At 43.5% G+C, this 12,689-nt stretch overlaps 1 protein-coding gene across 5 annotated transcripts in view; it reads right to left on the bottom strand.

Annotated features, from left to right (window-relative positions):
- Positions 1–949: 949 nt before the first annotated feature.
- The window catches only part of GPBP1L1 (GC-rich promoter binding protein 1 like 1), a 68,788-nt gene continuing 57,048 nt past the window's right edge, over positions 950–12,689 (bottom strand). For all 5 annotated transcript variants that reach the window (XM_033226597.1, XM_033226596.1, XM_033226600.1 and 2 more), the window contains exons 8-12: positions 9,125–9,265; positions 8,025–8,180; positions 3,959–4,083; positions 3,046–3,148; positions 950–1,873 (exon numbers count right to left, since the gene is read on the bottom strand). In XM_033226597.1, coding sequence (XP_033082488.1) covers positions 1,721–1,873; positions 3,046–3,148; positions 3,959–4,083; positions 8,025–8,180; positions 9,125–9,265 — 678 coding nt within the window. In that variant the 3' untranslated portion in view covers positions 950–1,720. The remainder of the gene's footprint in view (positions 1,874–3,045; positions 3,149–3,958; positions 4,084–8,024; positions 8,181–9,124; positions 9,266–12,689) is intronic.

Below are 12,689 nucleotides of genomic sequence, written 5' to 3'. Positions count from 1 at the left end.
CTGGTCTTGAACTTCTGACCTCAGGCGATCCACCCACTTCAGCCTCCCAAAGTGATGAGATTACAGGCGTGAGCCACCATGCCCGGCCGGACCTGGCTATTTTAATGTTTTTGTTTTTGTAGACAGGTCACTGTGTTGCCCAGGCTGGTCTTGAACTCCTGGCCTTTTCTTAGATCACTGTCTATTCTCTCCCCTATGGGGCTGGACACTCCTTGCATCCTCAGAGCCTTGCACAATGCCGGGGACATACAACAGGGGCTTGGAAAAGTATTTGTTGAATGGGATGGCACAGTGGCTCACGCCTGTAATCCCAGCACTTTGGGAGGCCAAGGCGGGCAGATCACGAGGTCAGGAGATCGAGACCATCCTGGCTAACACGGTGAAACCCCATCTCTACTAAAAATACAAAAAATTAGCCGGGCGTGGTGGCGGGCGTCTGTAGTCCCAGCTACTTGGGAGGCTGAGGCAGGGGAATGGCGGGAACCCGGGAGGCGGAGCTTGCAGCGAGTCGAGATGGCACCACTGCACTCCAGCCTGGGCGACAGAGAGAGATTCCATCTCAAAAATAAAAATAAAAAAGAAAGTATTTGTTGAATGAAAAAACCTGCTTCCTTCACTAGCCATCCAGCTAGCATCATCCAACTCTCCGCCAACCCCCGCTCCAAGTTCTTATTTAGTAGGAAAACAGAATAGACTTCCCTTAAAATATGTATACTGGTAAATACATGGGCACTAAAAAACAGTTTCGGGGAAAAAAAAAAAAAAACTTGGTTTCTGACTTTATTAGTGGTAATTTATTGCACAGGTTTTTCTGCATCAAAAAAGTATCTGCTAAAAAGAGAACAGTTGTGTCTGAATTCACATTTCCCCCCGACTTCTAAAAATATTTTCCCTAAAAAAGAATCCACTCATTTAATTTTAAAGAAAATATACTTCTTACACAAGGCAATCCAAACTGATGCAAAATATTTATTCCAAGTTAGTTATTTTATGCAGTAGTTTCCCCCTCGAGACTTGTGATAACCACATCTTTTAAATCTGTAAATAATGTTATCAAAATAATCTTAATCTTTGAAATCTCACAAAAATTTATATTTTACAATCCACCCTGAATATCAAGGCTGCAAGATAACACAACATTTCCTATATCCAAATATTTTACAGCTGTACCCAAAAAGGAAAAAGAAAACAAAACAAAACAAAACAAATAAAAAAAAAAACAACCAAAAAAACCACGTATGCTTGGTTAAGGGCGAAAGTTACCCGAGCAGCCAAAAATAAAATAAAATATCCAAATTATTAGCATTAATTTAATACAATTATAACTTCAATAGTCACTTTGTCATTGACAATGATTGCTTGAGCACAGGGGTGAGTGCCCTAAGGGCTGGTAGTAGAAGCTGTTGCTGCAGACCGGTGTCTCCTCTTCCCTGCACTGCCAGCTCCTACTTGTGCATCGACCCATATATACTGGGTGTGTGTGTGTGTGTGTGTTTAAAAAATCTGTCCCACCACACAAACCTCTCTCTATTAACCAGATAACAGGGAAGAACAACAACAAAAGCGAAACAAGCCAATCGCTCTCTCTTTGGGATACGATTATTTCCCTTGTGAATGAAGTATTCAACAACATAAGAAAAGGAAAAGAACGATTTCTTTTGTATACTCCCTAAACAGACAGAGTTTACTGGGTCAGATTTAACTGTGAGCATTTATATGCCTACTTCCAGGCATCGTCATCTGATGTTTCACTGCTACTGGTTTCGGTGTCTGAGTCCTCAAACTCTGCTCTGCAAGTGCTTCTCCAAGGGGAGAACAGGCTGGAACTGCGGCTCTGCAAGAAGCCATTCTTTCCAAAGCCATTTCTTCTCAACTATGGTTAGCATGGGAGAGAAAGAAAAAAGAAAAAATTGTCAATGACTGTACTGACCCATAAGCCCTGGGAAAGGCCAGGCCTCAATTCAATTCTAGGTAGAATGTGGGACAGGGGGTGCTTCTAAGAGTGCCTCTGAGATCTCTTATAGCAGTGTTTTTCAAATTTTAATGTACGAGTCATCTATGCATCTTTCAAAAATGCAGATTCAGATTCAGTATGTCTGGGATGGGGCTTGAAAGTCCTTCTTTTTCTTTTCTTTTTATTTTGGAGATGGAGTCTCGCTCTGTCGCCCGGGCTGGAGTGCAATGGCATGATCTTGGCTCACTGCATCCTCTGCCTCCTGAGTTCAAGTGATTCTTCTGCCTCAGCCTCCCAAGTAGCTGGGATTATAGGCGTGTGCCACCAAGCCTGGTTAATTTTTGTATTTTTAGTAGAAATGAGGTTTCACCATATTGGCCAGGCTGGTCTCGAGCTCCTGACCTCGTGATCCGCCTACCTCAGCCTCCCAATGTGCTGGGATTACAGGCGAGAGCCACTGCGCCCTGCCGTAAGTCCTTATTTCTAACAGAGTTCAGAGTGGCAAGGTCTCATGCCAGCTTGTGCCATGCCCCTTTTAAGGACTTGGCCAACTGTACTTCGTGCTGTAAATATATGCCACCAGAAGTTCAAGGATTTTTATAGAAACCCCATTTGTCTTGTTCACCCTAGGATCTAGCAGTGTTTTATTCAGAGAAAGAATCCAAGCAACTGCTGGATAAACTGACACAAGCTATTTAGCTTCTTAGCTCTGGCCAGAGGACCAGGAAACTACAGTGCAGAACAGGAAGCAGAGGAAGGTGAACCTGCTTCCTTAAAGACCAAGAGCTCAGATCGTAACTCTGGAACACAGCCTTGTGGTTCTGATAAGGAGTTAGAGCTGTTAGGATGAAAGAGTATACTATTTTCTGGAATCTGCTAATAACTGACACTTGGTTTTTGTATCCAATACTGGGGATTCTTATTTCCCAGGTAGATTTAGGAGCCCCGCTACATTTCTACTAAGGTAATTTTCCCATCCCTCCCAGGTATTTCTCTCACATTAAACTAGGGCTCCCTCAGGGCAAGGACTCTCTGGACTCCTTATTCTCCTGGTTACTAACTGGTCTCGAGGAAGAAGGTTTACAACATACCTGCTCTGTCTTCATGTGGAATTCTTTGAGCTCATCCTCTGTGAGGGGAAGGCAATTCTCATCGTTTTCAGGATATTCTTGCCATCCCATTGCTTTCAATAACCTGGTGGATGCAGAAGGACAGGTAAAGAGAATATGACATCATTAAGCCTCAGTGAACAGCCCATCTCTTTTCACAGAAAACTTTTCTGCCCAGGGACAATGGATGTTAAAGGAATTCTGTTTTCCTCCCTGTGGGACAAGCTTTAATTGTGGCTACTTGGGTGCCCGTAAATAAATGGAGGCTCTTCACAGTTGAGAGAGGAAGAGCTACAGAAGAGACAGTACAAGCAAAACCAAAGCAGTGTAAGGAAGAAAGAGAGCACTTCCAAAATCTGGCTTTTTTTGGGGGGCGCGTGGGGATGGGGACGGAGCCTCACTCTGTCACCCAGGCTGGAGTGCAGGGTGCAATCTCAGCTCATTGCAACCTCCACCTCCCGGGTTCGAGCCATTCTCCTGTCCCAGCCTCCCTAGTAGCTGGGATTATAGGCACACACTACCATGCCCAGCTAATTTTTGTATTTTTCGTAAGGACAGGGTTTCGCCATGTTGGCCAGGCTGGTCTTGAACTCTTGACCTCAAGTGATCCACCCACCTTGGCCTCCTAAAGTGCTGGGATTACAGGCATGAGCCACTGTGCCCGGCCTGAAGTTAAAAATATTAAAGTATTGGAGAGTAGATTGTGGAAGAAATGGCTGGGTTTGTGACAGAATATTTGATGGGCAATAGGCCAACCTGGGGCATACACAGAGAACAAGTTATGATTGGGCCACTTTTCTCTGTAGGCGGGACTCTATCTGAGATATCTTCTCCAGTATGTTCAAGGTCCTTAAGGGTCAGACACTGCATGCCTTGTGCTGTCCTCCTCACTTACCTGTGCTCTGCTTCTAGAGAGTGTGAGAGAACCTCCCCTTCTTCCACTACAGGGAGGGCAAGACCATTCTGATGACAGCCTTCCTCCCCATTTTCCTTTGGTTCAGGTGTGCTGTTGTCCTCCAACTGCAATAAGGAAAAGGAAGGAAGGACACACTTGGTTTAAGGTTCCTTTGTGGTAATATAAGCTGAAGGGGTGGCCTGCCCCTCCACACTTGTGGGTGTTTCTCGTTAGGTGGAAACGAAAGACTTGAGAAAAGGAATAAAACACAGAGACAAAGTGTAGAGAAAGAAAAGCGGGGCCCAGGGGACCGGTGCTCAGCTTACAGAGGACCCACACCGGCACCGGCCTCTGAGTTCCCTCAGTATTTATTGATAATTATCTTTACCATCAAAAAGATAAGGGAGTGGCTGGACAATAGGATCATTGTAGGGAGGAAATCAACAGTAAGACATATGAACAAAAAATCCTTGTAACATGAATAAGTTTAAAGGAAAATGCTGTGCCTTGAGATGCATATGCGAACATCTCCATAAACCTTTTAGCAGTATTGCTCCAGCAAGCCCCACCTTATTCCTAAAGGCGGTTTTCTCCTTGCTCAGTAAACAAAACACATAATGGGTTTTACCCGGAGATGTTCCATTGCCCAGGGAGGGGCAGGAGACAAATGTTTTTCTCTTTCTTGAGATTTAAGAGAATGGTGATGACCTTTAACCATAAGCAGCCTTTAGGCACTTGTTTAACAAAGCACATTCTGCACCGTCCAAAATCCTTTTAACCTTAAGTCACCTTCGCACATGTCTCTTGCAAGGACAAAGTTGAAGGTAAGGTCACAGATTAACAGCATCTCAAATACAGAACTAAATGGAGTCTTTTATATCTACTTCCTTCTAAATAGACATGGTAACAAACTGATCTCTCGTTCTTTTCCCCACAATAAGCAACCTATGAAATCAAGGATTCACAACCCAGGAAAGTGTTTTCCAAAAGACAGCCTCAGCCCATAGATTTTTTTCCCCATTTACAAATGAGGACCTGCTGTATCAACAAATCAATTTAAAAATTGATTCTAAAGTTTTAATGAAAAGGCAAAAGATCCAGAACAGCCAACACAATACTGAAGAATAAAACCAGAGTACTGATATTACCTGACATCAAGACTTACCACAAAAGCTACAGTAATTAAAACACTATGGTAAAAGTGCTCATAAGAGGTGTGGGGGGGAAAGTGTGGTACTGGCAGAAGATGACACAAATAGTCCAATGGGACAGAACAGAGAGCCCACAAACAGACAACTGATCTTTGACAAAGGAAATACAATGGAGAAAAGATAGTCTTTTCAACATATGGTGAGGGGAACAATTGGACACCCACATTAAAAAAAAAAAAAAAACCAATCTAAACAAAGACCTTACAGCCTTCACAAAAATAAACTAAAAATGGGTCACAGACCTAAATGTAAAACAGAAAACTATAAAACTCCTATAAGGACAACATAAGTGAAAACTCAGATGACCTTGGGTATCACATTTATTTATTTACTTACTTACTTATTTTTTGGAGATCAAGTCTCACTCTGTTGCCCAGGCTGGAGTGCAGTGGCACAATCTCGGCTCACTGCAACCTCCGCCTCCCGTGTTCAAGTGATTCTCATGCCTCAGCCTCCCATGTAGCTGTGACTATAGATGCATGCCACCATGCCCGGCTCATTTTTGTGTTTTTAGTAGGAACGAGGTTTCGGCGGGTTGGCCAGGCTGGTCTCGAACTCCTGACCTCAGGTGATCCGCCCACCTCAGCCAACCATGGGATTATAGGTTTGAGCCACCATGCCCGGCCTACAATTAATTAGGCTGGATTTCATTAAAATAAAAAATCTGCTTTGCAAAAGATGCTGTCAAGATAATTAAAAGACAGTGTAGTTGCTCACACCTGTAATCCTAGCACTTTTGGAGGCCAAAGGTGGGAGGACTGCTTGAGTCCAGGAGTTTAACACCAGCCTGAGCAACATAGCAGGAAGCTATCTCTGTAACAAATAAAATATTAGCCAGGCATGGTGGCGCAAGCCTATAGTCCCAGCTACTTGGGAGGTTGAGGCTGGGGAATCACTTGAGGCGGCGAGGTCGAGGCTGCAGTGAGCTGTGATCATTAATGCCACTGCATTCAGCCTGGGTGACAGAGTGAGACACTGTCTCAAAAACAAATATGGCCAGCTGGGCATGGCAGCTCATGCCTGTAATCCCAGCATTTTGGGAGGTGGAGGTGGGTGGATCACCTGAGCTCTGGAATCTGAGACCAGTCTGACCAGCATGGTGAAATCTCGTCTCTACTACAACCAAAAACATTCCAGAAAATAGTATACTCTTTCATCCTCACAGCTCTAACTCCTTATCAGAACCAGAAGGCTGTGTTCCAGAGTTATGGTCTGAGCTCTTGGTCTTTAAGGGAGCAGGTTCGCCTTCCTCTGCTTCCTGTTCTGCACTGTAGTTTCCTGGTCCTCTGGCCACAGCTAAGAAGTTAAATAACTTGTGTCACATGGTGGCGCATGCCTGTAATCTCAGCTACTTGGGAGGCTGAAGTAGGAGAAATGCTTGAACCTGGAAGGCGGTGGCTGCAGTAAGCCGAGATTGCTCCACTGCACTCCAGCCTGGGTAAGAATGAAACTCCATCTCAAAAAATAAAATAATACAAATAAATAAATAAATACGGCCACGTGTGGTGGCTTATGCCTTTAATCCTAGCATTTTGGGAGGCTGAGACAGGCAGAACACTTGAGGCCAGGAGTTCAAGACCAGCCTGGCCAAAATGATGAAACACCACCTCTACTAAGAATACAAAAATTAGCTGGGCGTGGTAGCGGATGCCTGTAATCCCAGCTACTTGGGAGGCTGAGGCAGCAGAATCGCTTGAACCCGGGAGGTGGAGGTTGCAATGAGTCCAGATCGCGCCACTGCACTCCAGTCTGGGTGATAAGAGCGAGACTCTGTCTCTAAATAAATAAATAAGAAAGAATGAAGAGTCAGATCATAGACTTGGAGAAACTGTAGTCAAAAACACATCTAATAAAGGACTATGAACTAAGATATAAAAAGAACTCTAAGAACTCTTTTTTTTTTTTTTTTTTTTTGAGACGGAGTCTGGCTCTGTCTCCCAGGCTGGAGTGCAGTGGCCGGATCTCAGCTCACTGCAAGCTCCGCCTCCTGGGTTTACACCATTCTCCTGCCTCAGCCTCCGGAGTAGCTGGGACTACAGGCGCCTGCCACCTCGCCCGGCTAGCTTTTTGTATTTTTAGTAGAGACGGGGTTTCACCGTGTTAGCCAGGATGGTCTCGATCTCCTGACCTCGTGATCCGCCCGTCTCGGCCTCCCAAAGTGCTGGGATTACAGGCTTGAGCCACCGCGCCCGGCCCTAAGAACTCTTAAAACTTAGCAATAAGAAAACAGACAACCTCATTTAAAAATGGGTGAGAGACCTGAACAAACACATCACCAAAGAAGATACAGATGGATGCTCCACATCGTATGTCATCATGGAAGTGCAAATTAGAACTACACACCTATCAGGAGGGCCAAAATCCAGAACACTGATAGTATCGAATACTGGTGAGGATGTGTAGCAACAGGAATTCTCATTTACTGCTGGTGGGAATGCAAAATGGCACAACCACTTTGGAAGACAGTTTGGTGGTTTCCTAACAAACTAAATAAGCTCTTACCGTATGATCCAGCAATTGCGCTCCTTGGTATTTACCCAAAGGAGTTAAACTGATGCCAACACAAAAACCTGCACATGGATGTTTACTGCAGTTTTATTCATAGTTGCCAACACTTGGAAGCAACCAAGATGTACTTCAATAGGTGAGTGATTACTAAAATAAACCCGAATTTAAAATTTTTGCTGAAAAAAGGATTAAACTCACTTTACTATGTGGTCTAGAAGGCAGTTACACCTACAGACATTATCTCTGTACATTTAAAAATCTTGCCACATCTTTATCCTTTAAGAAGAAATCACATAGGTATCAAAGGACAATTCTTAGGCTACCCCAGAAAAAGCCAATGCTCTTACATCTTCCAGCTTATCACAGTCTCTGTTCTCTGAGAAGCCTCCATTCCGGTCATCCTTCAGAGTCTTCAGGAACTCACTCTTCCTGTCGGTGGTTCGGCGGGTCAACTTGGTCAGACGAGAGGAGCTGATCTCAATTGGAGGGGTGCTGGAGGGACTCTGGGCAAATACCACAAATAGGTTTCTCCTGACAGCAAAGAGCAAGAACTGGGGTTCTCTTCTACTTAGCACTAACTTCAAGAATCTGGTAGCCTATTTATCACTCTGTCTTAAACCAAACAATTCTTTTATTTAAGTAGACTTCAGTTTTGCAGGATTTATACAATTAAGAGTAGCTGGCTTCTACTCGGGAGGCTGAGGCAGGAGAATGGCGTAAACCCGGGAGGCGGAGCTTGCAGTGAGCTGATATCCGGCCACTGCACTCCAGCCTGGGCGGCAGAGCAAGACTCCGTCTCAAAAAAAAAAAAAAAAAAGAGTAGCTGGCTTACATGGCACCTCTTTGATCTTTCTACAGACACCAGCAGAATGCCAGTCTAACATAGGATGCCCTTGGTCCACCACAGAGCATCTATCTCATTTAGCCATTGCCCGCTTTTGGATGCTAACAGAAAACATCAATAAAGAAAGTATTCTCGGCCGGGCGCGGTGGCTCAAGCCTGTAATCCCAGCACTTTGGGAGGCCGAGACGGGCGGATCACGAGGTCAGGAGATCGAGACCATCCCGGCGAACACAGTGAAACCCCGTCTCTACTAAAAAAAATACAAAAAACTAGCCGGGCAAGGTGGTGGGCGCCTGTAGTCCCAGCTACTTGGGAGGCTGAGGCAGGAGAATGGCGGGAACCCGGGAGGCGGAGCTTGCAGTGAGCTGAGATCCGGCCACTGCACTCCAGCCTGGGCGACAGAGCAAGACTCCGCCTCAAAAAAACAAAAAATAAAAATAAAAATAAAATAAAATAAAAAATAAAAAATAAAAAAAAGAAAGTATTCTCAGCTAAATATAGCTACAAAACAAAGTGTCACAGCTATACATATTACACTTGTTATCTAAGTGAACAGGAAATGCCAATTTCAGAAAAAGACTGTCCTGCTTTATCCTCACTCACCTCTTTGGGAGAACTCAGAGCTGCACCACTAGCCAGTACCACTGGTTTGGTAACAGAGATTGGACTGGTAAAAGCGGACTCCCGGCTAGAGGAAAGGGATCCTGACTTGTGCTCCATCCTGTTAGCTTTCCATGCATTAGGCTACATAGGATGAAAGAACAAATCGGTCAGAACAAGCACACAAACAGAATCTCAGCTTATAAAATCATAAAGCAAAGAGTGAAATGTTACATGAGAACAAGTTTCCAGGGCTTAACCGTCTTAACATGTTTGGGAAGTGTGCAACCTCTTTCGGAGGTGAGGCACTTCAAGGAAAATGGTAGATGGGATACAGAAGAACCATGGAATATTAATAGTGACTTCCCAAAAAGAGGGCTCTAGTTCAATGAGTTTGGGAGGTGCTAGGGTGAAAAAAGTTCAACAAGCTTTTTACTGGCAATTTCTCAAAACACTTAACTGCACATAAAGAATGTGAGAAGCAGTTGGCCAGGTGCGGTGGCTCATGCCTGTAATCCTAGCACTTTGGGAGGTCGAGGAGGGCGGACCACAAGACCATCCTACCTCACACGGTGAAACCCCGTCTCTACTAAAAATACAAAAAATTAGCTGGGCATGGAGGCGGGTGCCTGTAGTCCCAGCTACTCGGGAGGCTGAGGCAGGAGAATGGCATGAACCCAGGACGCGGAGCTCACAGTGAGCCAAGATCGTGCCACTTTACTCCAGCCTGGGCGACAGAGCAAGACTCCGTTTCAAAAAAAAAAAAAAAATTTGAGAGGCAGTTATGTAGCCTTTTCCAAATGTATTGAATCCCAAAACTTTTTTTTAGTAGTGTTTGTTAACTTTGGATGTAATCCTGATAGCCCACAAAGTGTCACAAAACTGTAGCTTTCCAGGAGCTCTGATGGCAATACGCTAGTTCCAGGCCAGGGTGGCTATTGTAAATGGTTGAACAATCCTGATTTATTTGGTCTGGAGGCCCATCTACTCAATTCTGCAGGGTCTGGGCCCATTCTGTCATTCTGGCCATAACCCCAACTATGATGGATAGCTTCCTGGAATACTGAGTTACCACACTGTCTGAGGAGACCAAGGAAGATGTAGCAAGCCAAAGGAGTGGTACTGAAGCAAATGAAAACCTTCCAACTTCTTACTTCCAGAATGAAACACTTAGAACTGAGGACCTCCAGGACAAAGAGGGGGCCTGAGTGAAATGAATTCCTTTCCTGGTTGCTTTCTTGATTGATGGGTATTAAAAGAAGACACAGCAATAGCTTTAGGAATGGAATTAACTTTACTATCTACCACGTACCAGGTGATAGTCACACCGTTTTATTTAATTCTTAAACCAATCAGGAATAATCATTGTTATGCTGACTTTATTAATAGAGAATGACACTGACGATAAGAAAGGTACACAATTTGTTCAAGGTTATTCAGCTGGTAAATGAAACTACCTTTCCACTACCCCAAAATGCCTCCAAAAAGAACAAGCAAGCAGATAAGAGAAACAATGATCCAATCAGAATGAAGATTAATTTTTTTCTTGCATTGATAAAAATCTAAAGATGGTTGCTTGTGTCAGGTTAACTCTCAAAGATGATTTGTGGCTTCCCCTGAGTTGTAGAGTCACCAGATGTCCTGTCTTTAAAACAATGTCAATTCAGAGCACAGAAACACTTGGGTTTCTGCCATAGTAGTACAAAAGATTTACTCTGTTACGTAAAACAGAATATCTACATCTCTGCCAATTTTATTTCAACTTAATTTTCAGTAACTTAAACGCTATGGGATAGCTCGACTACCCCCTGGAAAAATCATTATGTCCCACACCAGTTTTTATTAGATGATTATATATGTTAAAGTCCATTAAAGTGAATTGTATACCCAGTTTTCTTGTTGTTTTTAAAATGTTCTCTCCTTTTCCTCTAAATTCCGAACCAACCCTAGCTTGCTCCACTTCAAATGCTTATCTTCTTCTACTGGACTAAAAATCCTAAAATCACTGGGCTCGAACTTTCTCCCACCTCCTCTGCCATTTGCCCCTCCAGTTCAAAGGAACTTCCTCCTCCCTTTCTGGCATTATTTGTTCTCTTTCCTTTTGGGTTTATCAAATTATGCTAACCTACCTTACTGAAATTAGGAAAAAAAGGCCAGACTTCTTATTTTCAATCTTATATACCACCTTCTTATTGCCAAACTTCTAAGTCAGTACATGCTATCTTTCACTCGCTCATTAATTCCTTACTGCTTAGTTCCCTGCAATACTCACCTCTATCCCCAATTTTAGCAAAACTCTTTCATAAATAACCAAATCTTTTATCCTTATATTACAAAGGCCAGCTCTAAAAAACCTGTCTTCTTTGGGAAATGTGATACTGCTCATTACGAATATTTTCTGAACCTGTCCCTTTTTCCCTACTTGATTTCCTGATGCTTCACTCTCTCGGTTCTCTCTTTATCTCTTGAATTCCCTTCTTTTCAATGGATGTAAGAATACTAGCATTCTGGCCGGGCGCGGTGGCCCAAGCCTGTAATCCCAGCACTTTGGGAGGCCGAGACGGGCGGATCACGAGGTCAGGAGATCGAGACCATCCCGGCTAACACAGTGAAACTCCATCTCTACTAAAAAATACAAAAAACTAGCTGGGCGAGGTGGTGGGCGCCTGTAGTCCCAGCTACTTGGGAGGCTGAGGCAGGAGAATGGCGTGAACCCGGGAGGCGGAGCTTGCAGTGAGTCGAGATCCGGCCACTGCACTCCAGCCTGGGCAACAGAGCGAGATTCTGTCTCCAAAAAAAAAAAAAAAGACTACTAGCATTCTAGCCTCAGTACTCTTCTTCTTTAATCTGTTGAACTAGGTGAACTTCATTAGAAAAAGCAATTACTTATAACTGTTTCAGTTAAAAATGTTAAAATTGTGTAGATAATAAGTAAAATTGCATCTCTACCTACTTTAACTTCTCTCCTGTTCTTTTTATACAGGCTTCCAGGAAGTCTTACTTCCCCATCCACTTCCATATACCAGCCATACCGAACCACTATGCTTCCTTTACTCCAAACACACCATATTCTGCATCCAGTTTCTGGGTAACAGGTTCCCTCTGCCGAGAATGCCCTACCTACTTGCTTTCTAACGAACTACTGTACTACTGTTTTTAAACGTCCACTTGCTGAGTAATTAGGATGTTTCAAAAATTATATTCCAAGTACTTGCTCCAATTTACTATCGAGAAAAGTTTAGCAAAATCTAATAACTTAAGATCACAATCCTAAAAAGTGTCACAAAGATTTCAACTTAGTTAAGTTTGAGTCAAAAGACTAAATTCTCAACTTCCTCTTCTATTCTTCATCCTTCAAGAGAGGAGGCATTCTGGAACAGTAGAAAGAGCCCTGGTTTTGAAGTCAGACCTGTGTTAAAAGTCTGACTCTATCACTTATTAGCTATGTAACCCCACAGTATGTCATTCTCTATATCCCAGGATTAAAGGAGTAAATGCTTTAACATGTGTAAAAAGCCTAACCAAGCAACATAGTAAGATGTCAACAAATGGCAGTTCTCTTTCTTTT

This window comes from Trachypithecus francoisi, unplaced genomic scaffold (assembly GCF_009764315.1).
Source record: "Trachypithecus francoisi isolate TF-2019V2 unplaced genomic scaffold, Tfra_2.0 Lachesis_group12, whole genome shotgun sequence".
In the NCBI taxonomy this organism is placed as follows: Eukaryota; Metazoa; Chordata; class Mammalia; order Primates; family Cercopithecidae; genus Trachypithecus; species Trachypithecus francoisi.
This window is presented reverse-complemented; position numbering and strand designations above follow the sequence as displayed.